Source organism: Nicotiana tabacum, chromosome 16 (assembly GCF_000715075.1).
Source record: "Nicotiana tabacum cultivar K326 chromosome 16, ASM71507v2, whole genome shotgun sequence".
Taxonomy (NCBI): domain Eukaryota; kingdom Viridiplantae; phylum Streptophyta; class Magnoliopsida; order Solanales; family Solanaceae; genus Nicotiana; species Nicotiana tabacum.
Window position 1 is genome coordinate 88,863,286 of NC_134095.1, and position 24,388 is coordinate 88,887,673.

Sequence of the window (24,388 nt, forward strand, 5' to 3'; positions counted from 1 at the left end):
TGCAAACAAACCATCGCAATTGCGGTGGTAGCAGAGATGGGGGACCTTCGCAATTGTGAAGTATTTCTCGCATATGCGGGGTTCGCAATTGCGAATCCCAGGTTGCAATTGCGATATCTGCGCCTCGACTTAAGAAGGAAAAAACGGGATTTTAGCTCATTCTTTCAAATTCTTAACCCTAGAGACCTTAGAGGCAATTTTTTCAAGAGCTGTTCTTCTCCAATTCATTGGTAAGTGACTCAAACCTACTTTATTTTAATTACCCATTATATTTCACCAGATTTAACCTTAAATCTAGGATTTTCATGGTAGAAATTGGGGATTTGGGTAGAATTAGAAATTTTTGTAAAATTGGAATTTAGACCTCAAATTGAGGTTAGATTTGAAACAAATTACATAACCGAGCTCGGGAATGAATGGATAATCGCGTTTTGGTCAGAATTTCATGTTTGGACCAAGCGGGCCCGAGAGTTAACTTTTTCAATAATGACCTAAATTGAACCTCTTTCATTCGTGGGTAGTTCCTAAGGCTTATTTTGAATCGTTTGGTTGATAATTGCTAGATTTAGTTGGTTCAGAAGCTTGTTCGAAAGGTTGTTCGAAAGGCAAAGCCGTGGATGAGCTTTGAGTCGATTTTGGATCTAGGTAAGTGTCGTCGTTAACCTTGACTTGAAGGATTAGAACTTGTTTGCCTATTTGCTACATGTTTAAATGTTTGGGTGCAACGTATATGTGAGATGACGAGTACTTATACGTTGTTGGGTTAAAGTATGCAGGTGAGACTTGTTTCTTGTAATTTATTTCCTTCTTTGATTATGATATCTATGTTTAGACTAGTTTATTACTTAATTGATCGTTCTTTTCCGCATTTATGAACTATTTGTGATAATTGAGTATTTTTGGAAGTTGAGGCTTGGTATTTCGGAACCGTTGTTGACGTAAGACTTATTCTTGCTTATTATACCTTCCAAATGTTATATATTCATTGCTACATGGTAAAGGAGAGTGTTAAAGTACGAAGGGTGATACCGTGCCTATTCTTATTTTATTTATTGATTAATACATAGTGAGAAAGAGAGTTAAAGCACAAAGGGTGATGTCGTGCCGTATTTATCGTTTCATGACGAAATTGAGAGTAAAAGCATGAAGGCTGATGTCGTGCCGTTATTATTATTTTATGGTGAGGTTGAGAGTAAAAGCACGAAGGGTGATGCCACGCCATTTTTATTCATTATGTTTACCCATTTTCTTTGGTTGAGGATTTATTTAACCGTATTATATTGTCATTCCTATTGTAATTATCGTATCTTGTATTGAGAGTAAAAGCATGAAAGGTGATGCCGTGTCGTTATTATTATTTATGGTGAGGTTGAGAGTAAAAGTACAAAGGGTGATCTCGTGCCATTTTTATTCATTATATTTATCTCTTTCCTTTGGCTGAGGATTTATTTAATTGTCTTATGTTGTCATTCCTATTGTAATTATCGTATCTTGTCCCCCTTCTCCTGTCCCCCTTCTCATGTCCCCTCCCAATAGTACGTATTAAATCTCTATTTGTTGTTATGTTGCACGTATATCTTTATTTGTACATGTTTAATTACATGGATGTCCAGTCATAGCCTCGTCACTGCCTCGTCGAGATTAGGCATGACACTAACAGAGTATATTGGGTCGATTGTACTCATACTACATTCTGCTTTTCTTGTGCAGATTTTGGTACTGGTCCTAGCTGTCTATGAGGTGCATCATCTCAGATTAGCTTATTTGGAGACTCGAGGTAGATCTGCTGGCGTCCGTAGACTTTGAAGTCCCCATCCTCTTTCCTCAATTAATGTTCATTTCATTCGAGACAGTTGTATTTATTTTAGACTCTATTTGTAGAACTTATTGAAGCTCGTGTACTTGTGACTCCAGATCCGGGTTGTACTTAGTTAATTGGGTTATTATGCTACTTCGTACTTTATTTTAGTTTCATTTTTGTTTAACTGGTTAAATTGTTTGAAGTGTTTAAAATTGGTTAAAGAATTACTCTAACGTTGGCTTGCCCAATGAGTGAAATATTAGGCGCCATCACCATTCCGAAGGTGAGAATTTCGGGTCGTGACACTGGATCCTAACAACTACTAGCTAGGCAAGCCGACGTGAAATAGAAAATTAACTGTTTTAACAATTGAAAATAAAATATTAACAATGTTAACGATATAAGTCTGAAGTAGAATAAAATAATACCGGACAACAAAATCTAAACATAACTCATAACCTGGAGTCATGAGTACATGAACATCTAGAGGGCTACAAACAAGATCTGAACAAAATACACAGTTTTGAAACTCAATAAAACAGTAACGATAAAATGGAAGGGGGCTTAGGATTATGGACGCCATACAACTATACCTCAAGTCTCCGACAGCGATTAAATCCAAGCAAAAGTTATTGAGCGCCGCTAGGATCAACTCCAGTATTTACAAAAGAAGTGCACAATATAGTATGAGTACAAGTGACCCCGTGTACTCTCTAAGTGTTGATCCTAACCTCGATGAAGTAGTGACGAGGCTAAAGTGGGCCACTTATACACAGTAATAATAATAATAACAAGAAAAGAAGAAGGAAGTGGAAGTAAAGCAGTTAACTCATGAAAATGAACTCAACCTCATTATTAGAAAGCCTAGAATAACGCGTCTCGTAATCTCATATAAAAATGTCGAGGCCAACTCAACAATAACAACAAGTACAACATATACAAACTGTTGCGGCATGTAACCCCATCCCACCATATCATCATTTATCAGTGTCAAGTATCACATATACAATCCGTTGGAGGCGCGCACCCGATCCCACCATATCATCATTTATGAATGTCAAAATCCATCCTTGTTCCACCATTTCAATTCATTACCTTTCAATTTTCGTTGCGGCATGCAACCCGCTCCACAAACAATTTCATTTAACATAAGCAATCCGATAGCCCGACAAGAATTTCTACAACAAAGAGTAAAGGCAAAAGGTAATAAAGGTCCACATAATAATCAAAGAATGCAACAAATATTACAAAAATAATAGGACAAGTAAAACATATGACAATCAAAACGTGCAAGTAAAACAATTAAAGGCAAGTATTAAATAAGCATGGAGCCATGGAAGAGGAGAAAAATTTAGCATGAGAATAATTAAATGACAAATAACAATTATGGCATAGAAGTCAAATAAAGCATGTAACAAGATAATTCATGAAATAGCGAAAAACAAGGAAAACAGATATATTGACGACGTATATACACTCGTCAGCTCGCATATATACCGTCTTCTCACATAATCCACACAACACATAGTTCAAAAATTCCTAATTCCCTCGAGTCAAGGTTAGATCTATCAATACTTATCTCACTTCGCAATCAAATCAAAGCTCAACCGGGGTCTTTCCTCTAGAACTAGTCTCCAAACCAATCAAATCTAACCAAATATAATTTAAACAATTCAAAATAAGCTTTAAAAATTAACCACGAGTGAAAAAGATTCAACCTTTAATGATTTTAGAAAAAAGTCAACCCCGAGCCCACTTGGTCAAAATCCGAGATTCAGACTAAAACCCAATTACTCAATCACCCCCAAGCCTGGTTATGTGATTAGTTTCGAAAATCCGACCTCATTTTGAGCTCTAAATATCAATTTCTCAAAACCCCAATTTCTACATAAATCCTCAATTTCTACCATAGCTCAAACTTGAAAATAGTGAAAAATGGGTTAAATCCCAACTTTGGAATATTTAAGTCACTAGGCATCAGGCCTTCTTCGCCTTCGCGAAGGGCCTGACGCGATTGCGAAGAGCAGTGGCCTAAATGGCCTTAGCGTTTGCGATGGCCTGCCTCCCTGGCCTTCTGTTCGCGAGCCTAGGCTCGCATTCGCATTTGATCAACCCCCCCCACTCCAGAATCCCATAACCCTATGTGTTCGCGAGAGGCTGGTCTTGTTCGCGAAGGTTAACCCCTAGTGCTTCGCATTCGCGACCAAGACATCGCGTTCGCGATGAAGGAATCCGCGACACTAGATATCAGTAAAACCAGCAGAACGTCTAAGTCCAAATCGAATCGTAGCCTATCCGAAACTCACCCGAAGCCCTTGGGCTCCAAACCAAACATGTACACAAGTGTAATAACATCATATGAACTCGCTCGCGTGATCAAAACACTAAAATAACACCTAGAACTATGAATCGAACATCAAAATGTATGAAATTTTCAATGAAACCTAAAAACTTTTAAATTCACAACCGAACGTCCGAATCACATTAAATCAACTCCGTTTTGCACCCTGTTTTACAGAAAAGTCGTAAAATAGTAAAATGAACCTATGCCAATTCTCGAAACCAAAATCTAAACCTGGTAGCTATAAAGTCAACCTACGGTCAAACTTCAGATTCCTTAAATCTTTAAATTACTAGTTTTTAACAAAACACGTTAAATCAAGTTAGGGACTTTCGAATTCAATTCCGGGCATACACTCAAGTCCAAAATCATGATACAGAGCCATCGAGATCGTCAAAATACTGATTCGGGTCCGTTTACACAAAATATTGAATGTAGTCAACTCAAATCATTTAAGGCTAAAATTCATATTTTCTTTCGTTTTTCACATAAAAAATTTTCGGAATAAGACACGACTATGCACATAAATCTAGAAATACTAAACAGAGCTAATCGAGGTCTCTGAACACAGAAATAGAGGCTAAAACTCAAAATGACCTATCGGGTCATCACATCCAGAGCTCTCAATTAATTATTGTACTATCACATATTCAACATTCATATGGTGAATATCTCTTTCAAGGAGAAAGTAATACTATTATGGTCATGGTTAAAATCGTTATAGGCAATATATGTTACTTCCATTACTTTTATCCTGTAATACTCACATTGTCATCACATCCAGAGCTCTCTATTGCCACATCCACATCCATTAATACCTTTATGGTAATAATTTTATCTTCTTTCAGACTTATCACATACTACTACCACATTTTATAAGTGAATGAGAATGAAACAAATTCAATGGGATGTATTTCCACTTCTTGTGCTCACAACCATACATAAATTTGATCATGACAAGACATAAACATTTTATCAATTCCGATGGTTATAATTACTAACAAGCTCTATTAGAGTTATAATAAAAAATTATTGTTTGCTTATATTTAAAATCAAATTATAGAATTTTAACAATTTAAAAGAGAAAAATAAGGTAAAATACTCATCCTAAATCCGGAATTTATTCCTGAACGAAGTCCATGAAATAATTGACAATCATTATGCTCAATATTATATACAAGTTGAGCACCATGCATGTATTCCAAAGCTTGGTGACCAAAGCAGATGCCTAGTATAGGAATATCAATACATTTATGCAAGAGCCTCACGCAAATTCCTATATCTTCTCTCCATGAGTGGTTTAATTTTTCAAACTTTAAACAACTAACTAATAGTATATCTACAAATTAAAACAACGAAGAATATTGCAGAGAAAAGTATAGAGAATTCTAATTACAAGGGGATAAAACCAGGGACATCTCAATAAGTTTGGTGGCCTAAAGCCAAACTTTAATGTGAGGCCTTTTTAAAAAAATCATATATTTTTTAGTTGACATAGATTTTTCTATCTTTTTGAGAATAAAATTACTTAAAATTTCTCGCATAAACCATTTAATATCTCATGTGCAGTATGATCTTAAGTAATAGAATATGATTCAAGAAGTTGATAACTTTATATTAAAAGAATTTTTTGATGTTTCAATATACGTGTTGCAATGATGAAAACCTAAGGAAAAAAATAGAGTTTAAAAGTGTATTACATATTTTCTAATGATTACTGTAATCCTTTTTTTTTATATAAAATATTTTACTTTTCTACTTTGAAATACTTAATATTTTCTTCAAAAGATTTGGGGCCTCACGAGAAGAGTTATGGTGGGATGGATAGCAAATCTCCTTCTTTAATCGGAAGTATTCAGTTTCATTATTTGGAACGAAAAAAATCCCTTATAAGGAACAATTCCCATTTTAATGAATTTTACACGGTACGAATTTGAATTAATTAATGTCCCAAATTAAATATCGGACATCAAATAAGAATTGGAAAATAAAAATTGGGGCCCCCAAAATTCCGGGGCCTAAAGCCACCGCTTTAGAGGCTTTACCCTCTGGCCGCCCTTGGATAGAACCCCTTTATTTATAGAAAAAAGTGACTTAGTCGTAAAGTAACAAACTCTAAAATCTCTTTAAAAAAAAATAGACATTTTCTATAAATAAGATACTATTTATAACAGTGATCATATTTTAACGGGTAGTCTTAAAAGTAGCTATTTATGCAAATGGCCACATGTATATAAGCTAGTAATAAAGAAGACCCGGTTCATAAGTGGTCTCCTCCGTCAATGGCGAAGCTGAAGACGGATTCTCCTCTCTCTCGTCGCATAGTCCTCTCCTTCTTGCGCTTTCTAGATTCTGGTACGCTTCTGCCCATTATCCCACTTATATATGTATGTGTGTGGATGTATGTATATAATTGTGTTGAAATGAATCCATTTACAAAATGTTTCTCTTCTCTGGACATAGCTAGTCAAGATCAGTCTATAGGAGTACTTATAGATCAGAATTTTATATGGATTAAAAGGAAAAATAAAGCTTCAATGGGTATGTTGTTCAGCATTGAGAACATGGTGCTAAATTAGCGAAAATCAGTTTATTTCATAAAAGGAAATCAAGTTATCGGGCCGCTAGTATTAAAGTGGAACTACTGGCTGATTCTAGGCAGGGATGATAATAGCTGTAGTGGACTGCATAGATATAGTTATTGCATTGACTAAGTTTCCCTTTAAGGGATTAGGATTAGAATCTTACAAGGGCAGCTCAATGGATTTGATGCTCTACAGCCAAACTTCAATATGAGGCCTAAAATATGTTTCTTAAAATTCGTATATATTTTTATCTGATGTGACAACTTGAGAAAAAATGTGAAAAAGAATGAAAAGGAATGTGAAATAAAATTATTCAATGATCCTTGTTATTGCAAAACAGGCAGATAAGTGAGAAAGGGAAAGAAAAGAGATCTGGATTTCAGGAAGTACAATAATTGAGTAAATTGAATGTTGTGCCACCTAACTTGGGCCGTGGGCACAACATTAGGGACTTGTATATAGCAACTGATGTGGTTCTAGGTTAGAAGGCATTGTTTATTGAGATTAAAGAGTTACATTTTCTTTTGAGAATGAGCATCCTACCAAGGTTTGAAGAGAACTGCAAATAGGAACTTCCTGTTGCCAATTTTTAGCATTTAGAATACTGTTTGAATTCCTAACATAGTTGTTAGGCAAGTAAATCACATATCTATCTTCGATTTTGAGCTAAGATACAATTTGACTGGATCCCTATGGTATGAACTTGGTGTTTTGGGTGATCCATAGAGCAACTGTAAATGAATTCCAACGAGATTATGCTTGCATGTGAGCATCATAGATTAAAAAAGTGAAAAGAAGATCATAAGCCAAAAAAATTTGAAAAAGCTCCTTACTAACTGCTTTGAAAGAATAAACAGAAGTAAGAGAGAATCATAATGAGCAAATGATATTACTAGAAAAAAGAATAAGCAAAAACATTAAGTGAAAAAGAAAAAGCCCTAACCATCATTGGTCATAACCATCACTATTGTTGCCTCTCATCCCCCACAAAGTCTGCTCAGCCATATAACCATGCTTTCGTCATCCAGCCTTTGGGTGAGTAAAGGCTGGCCACCCGCTTCCATGAACCGTTGTTGTAAACCAGACAAGATTTAAAAGGTCTGCCAAATTTTGAGTGTAACAACTTTAGGAGGGCTTACTCTTGCACTCTTTGACTGTAGCACATGCATTCCTGAAACTAAGCCTCCTTTACTAATAACATTTATCCATGATTTGAGTTTGAGATTTTTAGCTGAACAAATAAAGGTTGAATCTTGTGCATTTGGAGTGCGACCCTCTAACCATAGAAAATCCATCGATAAACGTCTACAACCTGCCCTCTTCTCTCTTTCTCTCTCACTAGCTCATGTGCACGTATTACTTCCTCTTCCGTAACACCTTCACGATTGGGTGGAAAGCACTGCTTGACTGGGGGAAGAATTGGGAAATACCAAATCTTTTTTTGGAAACCTCAAAGCTATGAATAAAGCTATTTCGATGTTATATTATTTGGTGCATGCTACTTTCTTGTTTCTATTAGTCATGGTTATTTTTCTGTTTTTATCCTGTTAAATTGTGAAGTCTCCTCAAGTCTTACTTTCAACGTGGAGTGAGTGAATTTTTCATCTACTGACTCTGTCTATTCCTTGTTACATAGTTGAACCTGCTTCTGGAGTTGATGATGAAGGACTTGAGGTTGTTAAGCAATGTCTATCAGAGGCCTTTAAGATTGATCCATTATCGGCTGGTTATGCCTCAAGTTCAGATTCCTTAGTGGACATATTCAGTTCACAAGAAGCGATTGAGCAAAGCCAAATAAATTTAGATCTCAGGCGTGATGTATCTTCATCAGATGATCCTTGTTCATCATCAGGACAGAAGGTAGCAGATGCTAAAGATACAGATGGATCTCAGTTTCTGGTCTAATTCTACCTTTTTTCTCTTGATATTTCTCTTAATTTTGTGTACTTATCTTTCCACATTTTGATTCTTTTTGATATTTTCTCCACAGTTCATGTATTTTAGGTCTATGTTATGTTACTTCTATCTACATGTTTGGTTTCTCCTTTCTGTCTTCTATATAGTGTCCCATCAGTTGTGCAATCAGTAAACCTGTGATGTCTAAATTCATTCTGCTGTCTACATCTACATCTGCTCTTATTTTCTATCACCATATTGACAATAATAGTTTCCCTTCATGGTTTGGCAAAAGTGGGATATTTGGGGCATGACCATGATATGTGCTTGATGCTATGGAATTTTCTGGATAAATTCAGATTTTGGTTAGGAAAGGAAAATTTAAACCAAATTCTGCTGCTAGACAATCTTTTCTTGAAAGAACTTTAGTTTTTAAGGATGGAGTTCGTTCAAGCTATCATTGAAATGATCATCAAATGCTTACATCTTGTAATACTGTGTGCTTGGCTGTACAGCCATGGCAGAGGACTTATTGTACATTCTCTGTTAATGTTGACATTTGCTATAATCATAACCTATTTAGATCAAACATTAGCTACTTTTAATCTCCTTCATATTTTGCAACCAATCCATGAGTGAACTTTCAATCTGTGGTAGCCTTTTACTTTCCACATACTTGTGCATGATTTACCTTTACCTCATTTTGTTTTCTCTAAACAGGCTGAAGAACGGATAAAAGAAGCTCCCACTTTTGGTAAGGCTAGGCTCCAAGTCCTAGATTTTTATAATATCTCAATGAAGGCCTCTGTATATTGTCTCTCAACTAGTGGGCCACACTTGACCTTCTTACTGTTACTCTTTCGTGTCCATACGTTTGTGCTGTCATTCAATTTTTATCTCACGTCATCTTCAGTGACGTTCAAGGCTTGCTTGTAGCATGCTTAAGCTCTGAAGTTATGTGAAGCCCAAGTTAGAGGGTCCCCCTTACTTAGGTGGCTCATGACTGCAGGCTCCAAGGGACTAAGATATATGCCTCATCGCCTTGAATTCTGTCGGCTACACCTGGCAATATATATAGTTGGCAAAACAATAGAGTTATTATTAAAAATTGTGATTAAGGAACTTTTTTGGTGGTCAGGAAATGAAACTAGAGAAGTGATATACAAGCCCAGTCACTAAAAACTTAAAAACTGTATTTTTACGTCTAAATAAAAAATTTTAAAATGGTTTTTCAACTTGCTTGACGTGATTTTTATTTCATATATTTTGCCTAGTTCTATTTTATTTTATTTTTTAAAATTCGTTTATCCTAAATGATCATTGTTTGTGTTTATAGTGATTCTTACTTGCTACATATACTTTTATGGCAGCAAGTAAATAATTATTCGCTTTTTCTTGCATATATTTATATATGTAGGTCTGATATATGTGTTTGTATTTTATTTTTTCTTTATTAGCAATTTCTTCTCTAAAGCGCACGAATTGAATTGAGCTTTGCATTGAATGCCCTAACATGTTTTTTGCCTTTCAAAACTCTGGTCAATCTTTTTGGCAATGAGTTCATTAATACCTCAAATCTAGTTGCCTTTTACTTTTATTTTTTCTCATAGTTTCACAGTAATTCATTATACTTAAGCAAACCATGAAAAATAAGGTCAAAATTTACACACACACACACATATGTATGTATGCATGTATGTATGTATATATGCATATAATATGTATGTATGTACGTATGTAAAGGATAGACTAGGGGTTCATTTTTTTTTTGGTTCTGATTGTGGTGACACACAATCTTGTAATTATTTTTCTCATATATATAATCGTTACCTTTCTCAAAAAAAAAAAAAAAAAAAAAATAGCAGGAGATATAGAGGAGTTTCCAGTAACTACGGATTTACACCTGGGGTTTGCCTTGAACCTTTACTTGTTTGTATAGGTATGGATGAGTTAACCAATAGTATACATTGTGAGGTTTCATGGTGAATGCTAGTCGCCAGTGATATTCTGTCAAACATGCTATGTAGTCAATAAAAAGTTTGAATTATGGAGAAGTACTCTTGAAGATAACAATTTAGATTCTCTACTTCTTGTATGCATCTTTTATATTGGAGACTTTCCTCCCTACTGCATGTCAATAAATTCACCTTAAAAGAGAGTAACAGTTTTAGATAAGTATAAATTATACAAACTCTATACGCTACAAATTAAACCCATAAGATAAATGAAGGTGAAGTCTCGATTTAAACGAAATGAAGGTGAAGTGAGGTTAGACAAGATTGTGGTTTCTAAATATAGAAACTCAGATATCTAGTTAAGTCTTCCAGCAGAATGACATTATAGATGAAGATGTAACACATTAGATTAAATTAGTATGACTAAAATGGAGTGCTTTGATAAAAGATACTTAACGAAGGGAAAAGCAAGTTTCATAAAAAAGGGTTATCATTCTGCAATGTTATATAGGGGTGAATGTTGGTCCTCTAAGTCCAACATGTCCACAATATTGATGTCCCAAAAATGCGAATGTTAAGATGAATGTACAGTTATACTAGATTGAGCAAGACTAGAAATGACCACAACCAATAGAGGGTGTAAGTAGCACACAAAGGGGATAAAATGGTAGAAGCTCGTCTAAGATGGTTTGGCTATTTCCTACATTAACTGAGGTATGCATCGGTCTGTAGGTACTATGATAATTGAAGGTGCTAAAAGAATTACAAGTTAGATTTAAAATCAAATGGAGAAAGTTGTCTCAATAGACCTACAACATCTCGTAATAAATACGGACTTAGCTAAGAACGGAAGAAATCTGAAGTAAAGAATCTATCGAGACTACTAACTAGTTGTATTAAGGTTTAGTTGTTGTAGCACTTACATTAGGTCTAGTGTTTGCGGGGAGTCTTTCTATTCTGGATAAGATGTACATGCCTGTCTTTAGGAGAAGCAACTGTCACTCGTGACAATGGATGCCTGCTTATATTAAACTATCCTCAATCTCTTTCTCTAAAAGCTAGATTTTTCTCTTCCCTTCTCCTTCGACCCAAGCAAAAGGAGTATGCATTTCCTCTTAGTGTGAGAAAACGAGGTTGAAATCTAGTTCTATTTATCAATCAAAGAGGTAGAAAACTAGACCTACCGTCAAAGGTTGGGTTCTCTAGGGGTTAGACTCCTATGCTTTGCATTATGTAAGTTGGGCTGCTCCAGCTGAAGTGCATTAGAAACTTTTGTCCGTGGGATTGTCGGGGAAAAACCCGATATAGGACTCCTTTTAATCTGAATAGAGACGTACGCTAGTATACGGATAAGTGTGATGATGTAATGAACCTATAGATTGGTACCATATAGACAATTTTAGTATTTGAATGAAATGGGCCGAGAACAGCGGGGTGTTTATAGAGCTCATATAGATTACATCCAACTTGTTTAAGATTTAAGTGTAGTTGATTGATTGTTAGATGTAACAAAGTCATTCTTATAAGCTACATCTGTGTTGCTATTTTCTGGTCCATACGAAATCATTCTTCTAAGCTAACTGTCTTGCTATTTTCTAGCCCATCTTCTTTGTACTCCTATAATTCATTTGTATTTGGGTTTATTATTTCCCTTAGAATGTGGCTGTGGGCCTTTAGTTAAAAATGTGGATGTGGGCCTTTAGTTAAAAATGACATACATGTAGGCTACACACATGGTTACAAAGTATAGCAAATATGGGCACCTACTTTTCTTGTAATCCTTTTTTTTTTCCCTGTTAGCTATTGATGCACGTTCTTGGGTGGACTTTTCTTCGTCATACCAAATGCATCATCCAAATGTTTTAAACCTTGTTTTTCCTTCTTTCGTTGATTATCTTACAAGATATGTTTGTGACAGTGGCAGGTAAAAGTGTCTCTCTTTCTGATTTGCCCTACATTCTGTCCTGCTTTATGTTAATCAACTGATGCTGTTTATCATGCTTTGCAGGTATATCCAAGGATGAGCTCTTTGGGCAGTTTTTTGATGCCCTTGAAAAAGCTCACTATTTCAGAAGCTTGCCAGATGGAAAAGATGATCAGGCTCAGCTGGATAGAGCATCAAGGGTGTTTCACACTGCTTTGGAGGTATATATTGACAATGAGTTATTTTATTCATGCTTCTACTAAAGTGTATCAGTTTTCCATACTTGATGGAATTGGTTGAGAAAACACAGCATTTAAATTTCACCTGGTGGTTTCCATTTTTTCTGTTCTACCATGAACAAAACTTTGCTTCAAAATGGTGCTTTTTCCAAACATTGATGACAGTATCTTTTTTTTAATTTTTTTTTGAAATGATAACATTTGAATATATTATAAAATCAGTACAACCTTTGTACTGGAAACCATATTTACAGGTAAATGCTAACTAGATTTGCTAGTGTGCAATCCTAGCAAGATCCTAATATGTCTATGATTGACAATGTATTTTCTGTGTAAATCTGTTTACACCAAAACAAAAAAGAAGAATACAATTGAGTTTGATCTTCTGTACTGAGTTACGTCTGTCTTCAAAACATCTAGCATTCCTTTCCTTCCAAACTGTCCACCAGATGCATGCTGGGACAGTCCTCCATTTATCTCTGTTGGTTGCTTCAGTTCCATTCAGCTCCAGCTTCTTCCCAACTAAAAAGAACTTCATTGATCCTATGGGCCATTGTCCATGAAATACCCCTAAGATTAATAAAATTTTTCCATAGTTGGTCTGTTATCTTGCAGTGTAGAAATAGATGGCTAACTGTCTCAACACTTTCTCCACATAGAAAACATCTTGAGCACAAAGAGATTCCTCTTTTTATGAGATTATCCTGAGTTAATACAGCCTCCTTTGCTAGTAGCAAAGTGAAACAAGCTACCTTATAGGGAATCTTAGTTTTCCATATATGCTTCCATGGCCAATCTCTTATCTGTGGGTTATTTTGGTTCAAAATCTTATATGCTGCCTTCACCTGATAGACCCCTCTGTCATGCCTCTGCCACCAAAGTGAGTCCACCCCTTCCTGTATTCCTTTAAATGTCTCCAGCTTGTTATAAAGATCAGTTAATCTTGCTATCTCCCAGCCATTCAACTTCTTTCTAAGAATTAGTTCCCATCCACATCTCAGCTACTGTCTTCTGTTGGTCTTGTGCCAAACCAAACATATCAAGGTAGAGTTCCTTTAGGCATCCATGCCCCAACCAGTTATCATTCCAGAATGAAGCTTTCCTTCCATTCTATTCCCCATATGATTAAAAATGCTTTCTAGAGTAGAAGGGCTTAAAGTTCTTTTGAAAGGGCTCGTACTCCTTTTGACCAGCTAAAAGGTGAATCTATGCAGTTGCATGAAGTCCTTCTATTCCCTTATGACATCACTATGACAAGGTTCGCTTGAGTGCGGTTAAGGATATTTTCGATTAGCTTAGACGAAGCTTCAATGCATTCACCAGGGCACTAAGACATGCACTTCATCCCTACGCTAAACTCTCTAAAGGGCTCATATTTCAATTGATGAATTATATTTTCTATGAATAGGAATAGACATTGAGTTATGTTACAGTTTGTTTTGTTCATATGCTAGCTACTGTTGCTTCTGTCATGATTTGTCAAAATTATTGCAGTTCTTGTTCGAATATCTTCCTACCACCTTTATCGTTTATGGTTTTAGGAAATGCAAAAATCAGGATGTGCTATGTTAAATCGAAACAACCTCGCTGAGACCTTAAAATCACAAGGTACTTTCTATTTACATGTTTCTTTTCTTTAAGGGTAAAGATATTTTATTGATGAAACAGCAAAATGCTGAGATTACCAGTATCATAAACTATATCTCGTTTGATGTAAGGAGTCAATTAGATGTAGGAGTGTCAAAATCATTTATGTTTTGCATTTTACACCAAAAAAAGAATATTGCAAAGAGCTATACTTTATGCGGTGTATGACTTAAGTCTTCTTATCGCAACATCTGTATTCCTTTCTCTCCATACATGCGAGAAGGCACTGTATTCCTTATTTTCTTCCCTTTAAAACATTCTATTGCTTGTTTCACAATGTTTGGTATCACCCATGGCGAACAAAATATATTTAGAAATAAACTCCAGCCTTGCCGGCTAACAGGGAACTTTAACAATAAGTGTTTTGCAGTTTCCTACGTTTCTTCACACTAGTAACAGCTGTTAACTAAATTGAGGCCTTTCTTCTGCAAGTCCTCATTGTTCAGCAGGCTTTATATGCTGCAATCCAAGTAATCTATGTTTAACAGGGTTTTGATTTTCAGATTGTATTTTAGGGCCATTGTCTTCTTTCTTTCACAGAACCATTAATACTTCATAGCAAGATTCCACTGTAATTCACCGTCCTCTTTTTTAGAAAAATCGTAATTTACTGTACTTGCTGTCCAAGTCGAAGAGGTTCAATAGTAACTTGTTAGCTCATTCTAGCTTTACCAAAGAAGTAGGTTATGCTTTCTATTTCCCAATCTTGAATGTCTCCTGAACCTGATGTCCCATTTATTCTCAATTATACAATCTTCAATATAGGCCTTCTTGTCCAGTGCCAAACTGTTTAGCCAAGGAAAGGCCGTCTCAGTATATTTTGCTATAGCCAGAAATCTCCCTAGTACTTGATTTTCCTTTCATATCCAACTTTCAGCTTTACAAGATTGGTGAAATGTTCCTCTTTCTCAAAAAAAGAAAAAAAGATTGGTGAAATGTTCAGCCCCTTTGTATGTTTCCAAACAGATATTTAGTTCATGAATCCTCGTTATTGCACCCCAAGAGGATGGTCTAACCGTCGATGAAGCTGGAATAAGGACCCCAATCGAGGCAAAAAAAAAAGTTGCGAAATCCCAGTGGAATTTTAGAAGAACGCGGGTAGGGCAGGCTTGGAGTGCTCACCGAGTTGTTTAGTGTCATTTTTAGGATGAAGAAGATGCCCGACGAATAGAGGTGGAGTACGATAATTCTGTTGTACAAGAATAAGGGTGATATCCAAAATTGCAACAACTATAGGAGTATCAAGCTGCTAAGTCATACTATGAAAGTTTGGGAGAGGGTGTTAGAAGTAAGGGTGAGGAGGAGTGTGCTTATTTCTGAGAACAGTTCTGATTCATTCCGTACCGAGTCGTTTGACTACGGAAGCCATTCACCTTGTAATAAGATTGGTGGAGCAGTATAGGGAGAGGAAGGATTTGCATATGGTGTTTATTGACATGGAGAAAGCATATGACAAAGTTCCGAGAGAGGTTCTATAGAGATGTTTGGAGGCTAGCACTGTGCCTGTAGCCTACATTAGGGTGATTATGGAGATGTATGATGGAGCTAAGACTCGAATAAGGATAGTGGGAGGAGACTCGAAACACTTTCCGCTAGTGATGGGGTTGCACCAAGGATCAACCTTAGCCCGTTTTCATTTTCCTTGGCTATGGATGCACTGGCGCACCACATTCAAGGGGAGGTGCCATGGTATATGTTATTTACAGATGACATGGTTCTGATTGACGAGACAAGATGTGGTGTTAACGAGAGGCCGGAACATTGGAGATAGACCCTAGAGTGTAAAGGTTTCAAGTTGAGTAGGACCAAGACATAATACTTGGAGTGCAAGTTCAGCAACGTGACCAGTAAGCGGATATGGATGTGAGGCTTGACACACAAGTCATCATTAAGAGTGGAAGTTTCAAGTACCTTGGATCAGTAATCCAAGGAAATGGGGAGATTGACGTAGATATCCCACATCGTATTGAAGCGGGGTGGATGAAATGGAGGCTCACATCCGGTATCTTGTGTGGTAAGAATGTGTCCCTAAAACTTAAAGATAAGTTCTACAAAGTGGTGGTTAGACCGACTATGTTGTATGGGGCAAAGTATTGGCCAGTCAAAAACTTTCATGCCCAGAGAATGAAAGTAGCTGAAATGAGGATGTTGAGATGGATGTGCAGGCATACTAGGTTAGATCAGAGTAGGAATGAAGATATTCGAAAAAGATGGCAGTGGCCCTCGTGGAGGACAAGATGCATGAGGCGAGGCCAATATGGTTCGAGCATGCGAAGAGGAGAAACAGTGATGCTTCATTTATGAGGTGTGAGATGTGACCTTGGTGGATATGCGGAGAGGTAAAGGTAGAAGTAGGCCAAAGAAGTACTAGGGTAAGGTGATTAGGCAGGACATAACGCAACTTCATACTGCCGAGGACATGATCCTTGATAGGAGGGTGTGGAGGTCGGGGATTAAGGTAGAAGGTTAGTAGGTAGTCGAACATTTTTCCTTTTCTTTCCCATTGCCGGTAGTATTAGTGTTACTATGGTATCTTCCTTATTCTTAGATTGCTATTACTACATATTGTTTGATTGCTATCTTTTGCTTCAGTTTTCTTAATATCTTGATGTTGTTACGACTTGTTCTCACTGTTTTTTTCCCCACTCTTTCTTGCGCCGAGAATCTATCTTAAATAATTTCTCTGCCCTCCCAGGGTAGGGGTAAGGTCTGCGTATACACTACCCTTCACTGGGTTTGTTATTGCTATTGTTATTGTATAGAGCTAGGTATTTTCTCCCTATCTGCCTAAACTTTAGTAGGAAAATGCCTGTACTGGTGGGAGGATAGGATGCAGATACTCAGGTGAAATAATTGAGTTGCGCGCAAACCGGTCCAAATACCGCTGTTATAAGAAAAATGAGACTTTACTAATCATTTTGCTATATTTGGACCCATTTCATTCAAGGTTCACCTAGTTTCGAGAAAATTTAGGAAAAGACAACTAGTTGAATCACAATTTCCACATGAATTATCATTATTTCATTCTATAGGGTAGCTCTGCAAAACATTTTAAGTTGCACTCAGGCTAAGCTAGTCTTGGCTCACTGTAAGCCCAACTTTCTTCCCGGCCTTAATTCAGCACATCGTCCGTTTTGCTGGGCCGGAGGAGTGAGCTTTGGCTGCCTCAATAATTGGGAAGAATAATGTTGTCAAAAGGTCAGTTTCTAATTCTAAAGCAATTGATTGGCCTTGAATATCTCACAAATATGTACTCAAGGGTGATGTCTACTTGCACAAGTCTTTAGTTCCTTCCAATGGTGAAGCTCCCTTTCTTTTATGAAAGCGTTGGCTCAAATTTTCCTCTTATTTTTTTTTTCCTTTCTGGGATATTATAATAGGTAATAAAGCCATGCAGTCAAAGCTTTACTCTGATGCTATTGAGCTGTATACTTTTGCAATTGCACTTTGTGAAGATAATGCAGTTTACTATTGCAACAGGTGCGTCATTGTCACAGTGATGGGGGAAATTGATTATTGCATTTTCCATGAAAAATTAGTACTTCCTCTATTCCATTTCCTGTGACACTATTCACTTTTCAATCTTCCGAAAAGAATGACACCCTTTTATATTTGGAAACAATTTATACTTCACATTTTACCCTTAATGACATGCTTTTATAGCCATAAATGTCACGGCATTTTTGAAACCAAAAGTTCCAAAAGTCTTTCTTTGTTTCTTAAACTCCATGCACAATCAAACAGTGCCGCATAAAATGAAATGGAGGGAGTTCTATTTTATCTTTTCTTTGAAAATTCTAATAGCCGTAAATTGAATCTTTTTAACCTGTAAATAGTTATCGAGACCTATTTTAAGATGAGGTTTTTGTGATGTATCAGGGCAGCTGCTTTAACCCAAATCCACGAATACGAAGCAGCAGTTCAGGACTGCCTAAAGTCTACTGCAATCAACCCCAATTATAGCAAGGCGTATAGTAGATTGGGTTTTGTCTATTATGCTCAAGGGAAGTACCGTGATGCCATAGATAAGGGATTCACAAAAGGTTGGATCAAGAGTATCTTTTTCCTTTACTACCTTATCAAAAAAATATCTTTTTACTTTACCAGTTATTCAGTTTGTGTGTTGTTTTTAAATTAACATCTTGGTATTTTGGAGTACATTATAGTTTTGAATTTATCGAGGATAGTCATCATTAAGCTCTGACTAACTTTGATATGTGTGTACTAGGATTGTTTGTAGTAGTCGTGTTGTTTCTCATGCTCTATAATTTTTTTCAGTTAATTTCATTAGTTCATTATGAAATTTGATTTGTAGTTCTTCCCATGACACATAGCAGTTCTAAAAAATGTTTTGGTGATTGCTAGCCAACTGTGGGATTTGGGATTTGTCAATGAAACCACTATACATAGAATTCTTTCAGGAAAGCTATACTGAGTCTTACTTTTCCTTTTTATTGACTTCTCTGATCTCTTTTGATAAGGTTACAATATTTAGGTTTTATTGGTTCTAATTTTTTAAAATGTATAAAGGTATAGTATTCACCTGAATTTGTTTTTGTTGGAATTAACAAATATGAAATATAGTATGATGTGGGTTCCTGTAAAATTGCAAACAAGGAGAATGTAGTAAATATGATGACATATTATGAAGATGACTCGTAGCATTGAATAATGACTTTATAGACCTCAGCTCACATTACAGCAACTTTCTGAAATCCGTGCTTATTTGGAGTTTCCACAGCCTGATATCACGTTTTCAACAGGTTTATTTAAGTCCTCTACTTGAAAAGGAAAACCGAGTGTTGGCCAAAATGTCAAAAACACAATTGGATGTCTGACAAAAACAGATCCTCCTACTCCATTAATGAAAAAATTAAAGCACCCAAGGGTGTGGCCTAATGGTCCATAAATCGGGAGGTGAACTATGAGATCTTCAAATCCCAGCGGAGACCAAAACTGCTAGGTGATTTCTTCCCATCTACCTAAATCTTGGTTGGCAGGGTTACTCGATACCTATGTTGGTGGGAGGTAGTAGGTATCTTGTAGTACCCACTAAAGCATGACTACGAAAGTCAACTAGAAGCAATTTAAAGAATAGAAAGAAAAAGAAGTCGAAGAAACTGCTCTTGCCACAACCGATGTCCACCTCTAATGCCCTCCCTCTCCGTTATTTCTTTCTTCCTCCTTCCCTCATCAAGAGATAGTGAATGGAGTTCCCACCCCAAACAATCAATAATTGGATAAAAGAGAATCAAGACGGAACTGGCCTTACACATGCAAACTGGGGCATGGACTGATCTGTGGTTACGAGGGACTTGTTTGGGTGAAATGAAGATCTGTGTATATTATGTGTTGTATTGTGGTGCTCGGTAATTGGTCTGGCTACTTGATCAGTATTGGTCTTGTGAAGAAGTGTAAAGAGGTTTTGCACGTTATCTCTGTCATCCATGTTAGAAATTTTGATGAGCAGTACCAGAATACGAACATGTGAATTTTGTTGTCTAGTTAATCCCCAAGAAGAAATCTATCTCTGACGTAAACCCTTTTTTGTGAAGCATTGCAGTTGGATCCTAACAATGATTCTATCAAAGAAAATATACGGGTTAGTTTCTACTGTAGATTGCAGTTAAGTTTATAGCTGAAATGGTGCTTGCATATATCCAAGTATTACTCTCGTATGTTAAACTTGTAGGTAGCAGAACAGAAGTTAAAAGAAGAGCAACAGAAGAGGGAGCATGATCAGGTAACTGACAATTGTCGCATTGCAGAAGAGCTTTGTTAGATTTATTAAGTTGATAATTACAAGTTATATAATTAACACCCAGACAAGGGTTGAGCTCAATGCTACCGATAGTGATTTGTCTGTCTGTTGTTCTCAAAAAAATAAAATAAGAAATTTGATATGTCTTGTCTGTGGTAGCACCATCTAGGGTTGAGCTCAATGCTACCGATAGTGATTTGTCTGTCTGTTGTTCTCAAAAAAATAAAATAAGAAATTTGATATGTCTTGTCTGTGGTAGCACCATCTAGTACCGCATTATTGTGTGAGAAAACTACAATGAACATGTATGATGCTTACTCATTATCTTTCTCTTTAAAAAGAAAGAGAATGGAGCATGTCTCTGTAGTTCAGCCCTCTGACAATGTGATTATAAAATTGGCTGCGCATATCTAATATTTGATTCCATTTATCCATTTACCATCTAATTTAGCAACGGTGAGCATTTAACTGAAATTTCATTTTGTATCCTTTGGTCTTTTGCAGAGCTCAACCTCTGGGAGTCATGGACAAGAATCAAATCAGCAGCCTGCTGGTGCATCTAGAAGTCATGCCATGCCTCCACCATTTGCATCAATGTCATTCGATGGCAATGGCATTTCTGGCATTCCTGATTTGACTAACGTGTTTATGAACATGACAAGAGATGCATTTCAAGGGCAGCATGGTCCAAACGGGTCTGAAGGAAGCAGCGACAGTGATTCAACTAATGAGCCCGGAATAAGATTAGGCAGGAACATCAATGTCAATTTTGGTGAACAGATGCCTGAAGAATTGACTGGGGCCTTGAGGTCTGTTATGGAGATGTTTTCAGGAGCACAACCTCCCAGGAATCCTCAGGACAGTACGAATGGAAGGTCAACACCAAATTGAAGCAATTAATTGTTGAGAGCCTCATTCTTGAGTTGATAACATCTCCACCCTTTTACAAGTTTCTTTTTGGTGAATGCACTCTTGCATTTGAATTGATAATTTTCCCCCCAAGTTGATGTTGTAAATCCAAGATCTAAAACTCTCAGGTTTGCAGTGTAAACTTATGTTGATGCTTTTGTTTTTGCAATTTCTTTATGTAGAGGATTATATTGCCAGAAAACATAGTTATCAAAAAGCTTCAAAATGGCCTTTCTGCAGTTAACATCTTGAGGTTCAAATATATTGGTTTTATGGGAACTGGAAATATGTTCTATGTTTTGCACTGTTAGAATTATTTCTTTTGAGGAAAAGGGGACGCGAGGATCTTGGACCTCCCACTTGTGGGTAAAGTTCAGAAGTGAGTAGTGTTTACTGTTGTATAGTCGTCTCTGTGTCCCATAACTGGTTCTTTAGGTTGATTGTGATAATGCCAAAAGTTGTGTCCCATAGACCTTTTGCTTTTATACTTCTAAATGAAATCGGATAATCATACATAGGGAAAAGACTGGAGCAGAAGGAAATGCGGAGAGCCAATTCCTTCCTCTTTCCAATAACAAATGCAACAAGAGATAAGAATTTCTTTGTACCCCAACACAATGTGAAATTAAAATTAATTGCTCTTTCTTTCATAGGTGCAAAGTGGAATTTTGCTTTTTCTTTCTCTGGAAGACAGTTTAATAGAGCGTACCCCTAACTTTAAAAAAAGAAAAGAAATAATAAATGTAAGTTATCAAAAGATCTGACAAATGCAAACTAATTTAATCAGAAAAATCATACTAATGAAAACCAGGGTAAAAGAAAGAAAAACAGAGGCAGAAATAAGTCTTCGACCACCAAAAGCCATGCCCGCTTCATATCCTTGTAACTACAAAACTTTGATCAAAAGCAATAAGCCTCCAAACGACTAAAAGAATCCAAAACACAACACAATGAAAAAAGATGTATAAAAAAAATCAAGTATATTATAGTAGCAAAAAATTCTCTTTTCTCGAGTTAATTTGGTTGTGGCCTTAAAGAGGCCACCTTCATTGCTCAACGAGTCCCTTGTAACTCTAGGCGATTCCCATGTTAAGGAAAATAAAGAGTAAAGACTAGTGTATTCAAAAATAGGAAAAGAATGACAATACTTCTAGCTTCTCGAAAACTCATATTAGAGAGTATATTCAATTGCAGCCGTTGCATGGTGACAAATGGAATAAGCCAAACAAGCCATATCTTAGGAACAGCATATACAAAATGTACTCGTACAACAGCAAGGACTCGATCGGCAGCGCAATGTAACTCCACAAACATGCGGTAGTTACATAGATGGAAAAAAAAAAATGCTACCGATCACTTCACTCGTGATTTATTTGGATTAAGGACCTCATATATTTTGCAGCCATTTCAAAGAAGTCAAGACAACCTGATAAATTGTTTATAACATAACTCCCATACCGATAAATTAAATGGACATAAATTCATCACCAAGTACCTGTTCAATGTAACAAAAGGGTTGTGAGTAAGTGGGCAGACATAAAAAATCATCGGCGAAAGAAATTGACATCGTCATTAATTATTTCACAAGACAAATTTAAATTAAAAGCCTAAGTTAGCATTTTCCAGAAACCTCAACATGTCACGACCCAAATCCCACCAAGATCTCGTGATGGCACCTAACACTACCGGCTAGGCGAGCCATACACAGGAACAAGATAATATCTTATAAATCTAATGGTCATAAGATAGAAGATAAAACCATAAACACCTAAAACAATGCGGAAATACTACTACAACTCATAAGAACTGGCAATGCAACATCATGAGCAACTACAATGGAATAACAAATAACTATCTGTGCCATAGTCCAAATACTATCTAGAAATGTCAGATTATATATAATCCACTAGACATAAAATATAAAGCTGAATAAAGATAGTTGGCAGCCCCACGAATAAGTGGCAGCTCACTTCCTCAGATACAACAATGGAAATGCAAGAAGATGTTAAGCGTCCGCCACATCCGGTTGAGAGCAATAATGTAACGATCCGGCATGTCGCTTTGTGTATTTTAGCCACGTTTCCTCTATTTGATGCTTTGCATATGTGTATTTGTCGTTATGTGACTTGCGGGGGCAGTTGGTTTAGTTTCGAAAAAGTTATGAATTGAATTGAGACACTTAGTTTCAAGGTTGGGAGCTTAGGTTGTGAGAGTTGACCGGAGTTTGATTTTTGTATAGACGACCCTGGAATAGTGTTTTGATGGTCCTAGTAGCTTTGTACGGTAATTTTGAACTAGGCGTATGTCCGGATTTGGATTTGGATTTAGAGGTTCCTAGGTTAATTTAGTTCTATTTGGCGAAAGTTGAAGGTTTGGAAGGTTCATAGGTTTGACCGGAAAATGACTTAGATGATATCGGATTCAAATTGTGGTTCTGCTAGTTGGAATAGGTCCGTTATGTCATTTGGTACCGGTGTGCGAAATTTGAGGTTATTACGAGTTGATTTGATGTGGTTCGACATGCGTTTTGGAAGTTAGAAGTTGAATAGTTCCTTAAGCTTGAATCAAGGTGCAATTCATGATTTTGATATTATTTTGTGTGATTTAAGGCCTCGAGTAGATCCGTATTATATTTTGAGATCGGTTGGTGTGTTTAAACGGGGTCTCAAGGGGCTCGAGTGTGTTTCAAATGAGTTGCAGATCATTTCTACATTTTTGGGCATACCTGTTCTGCTGTTTTCGCACATATGAGAGTTTGACCGCAGGTGCGAGTTCGCAGAAGCGAACCTAGGGGCCGCAGATGCGGTGCATGACTGGGAAGGCTGAGTGCACTGATGCGGACTGGGGAGCACTGATGCGCAAGCGCAGAAACGCAGGTTCTTCCGCAGAAGTGGATGCGCAGGTGCGACTTGGTGTTCGTAGAAGCGGCTGGTGGGGAGGATTAATAACTTCCACATCTGCGATGGATTTTTCGTAGATATGATATTGGAGAAGCGGGATTTTATCCGCAAATACGAAAATCGCTGGATAGATTATATTATTTAGAGGGTTAGGTGATTTTTCATTATTTGGAGTTGTGGAGCTCGGCTAGAGGCAATTTTTGAAGGGTTTCTCACTACAATTGAAAGGGTAAGTAATCTTTATTAGACTTTCAATGTTAGATATTGATTTCCCATGTATTATTACACCACTTTATGTGAATTTAAGGAGGAATTTGGGAGGGGGAGGGGTTGCTACAACTTTTGGAGAGTGAAATTTGGTAATTTGGGGGGAGATCTAAAATTGGATTCGGATGAAATACACATATTTGGACTCGTATTAGAATGTGTG

General features: G+C 36.7%; 1 protein-coding gene across 2 annotated transcripts; it reads left to right on the plus strand.

Annotated features, from left to right (window-relative positions):
- The first annotated feature begins 6,361 nt into the window (after positions 1 to 6,361).
- LOC107796996 (uncharacterized) lies at positions 6,362 to 21,284 on the plus strand. 2 transcript variants are annotated; one of them, XM_016619828.2, is made up of 10 exons: positions 6,362 to 6,497; positions 8,364 to 8,626; positions 9,344 to 9,377; positions 12,587 to 12,723; positions 14,283 to 14,349; positions 17,769 to 17,868; positions 18,268 to 18,431; positions 19,944 to 19,990; positions 20,081 to 20,131; positions 20,654 to 21,284. In XM_016619828.2, exons 1-10 carry the CDS (start codon positions 6,425 to 6,427, stop codon positions 21,038 to 21,040), a joined length of 1,323 nt encoding a protein of 440 aa, XP_016475314.1. In that variant the 5' UTR covers positions 6,362 to 6,424; the 3' UTR covers positions 21,041 to 21,284. The 2 variants fall into 2 exon arrangements, with proteins under 2 accessions (XP_016475314.1, XP_016475315.1); XM_016619829.2 differs by having other exon boundaries at positions 8,364 to 8,587.
- Positions 21,285 to 24,388: the final 3,104 nt, after the last annotated feature.

Coding starts and splice junctions, on each gene's coding strand:
- LOC107796996 (XM_016619828.2), top strand. CDS start 6,425: ATGGCGAAGCTGAAGACGGATTCTCCTCTCTCTCGTCGCATAGTCCTC. Junction 17,869..18,267: donor GCAGTTTACTATTGCAACAG/GTGCGTCATTGT, acceptor GTGATGTATCAG/GGCAGCTGCTTTAACCCAAA. Junction 19,991..20,080: donor CTATCAAAGAAAATATACGG/GTTAGTTTCTAC, acceptor TTAAACTTGTAG/GTAGCAGAACAGAAGTTAAA.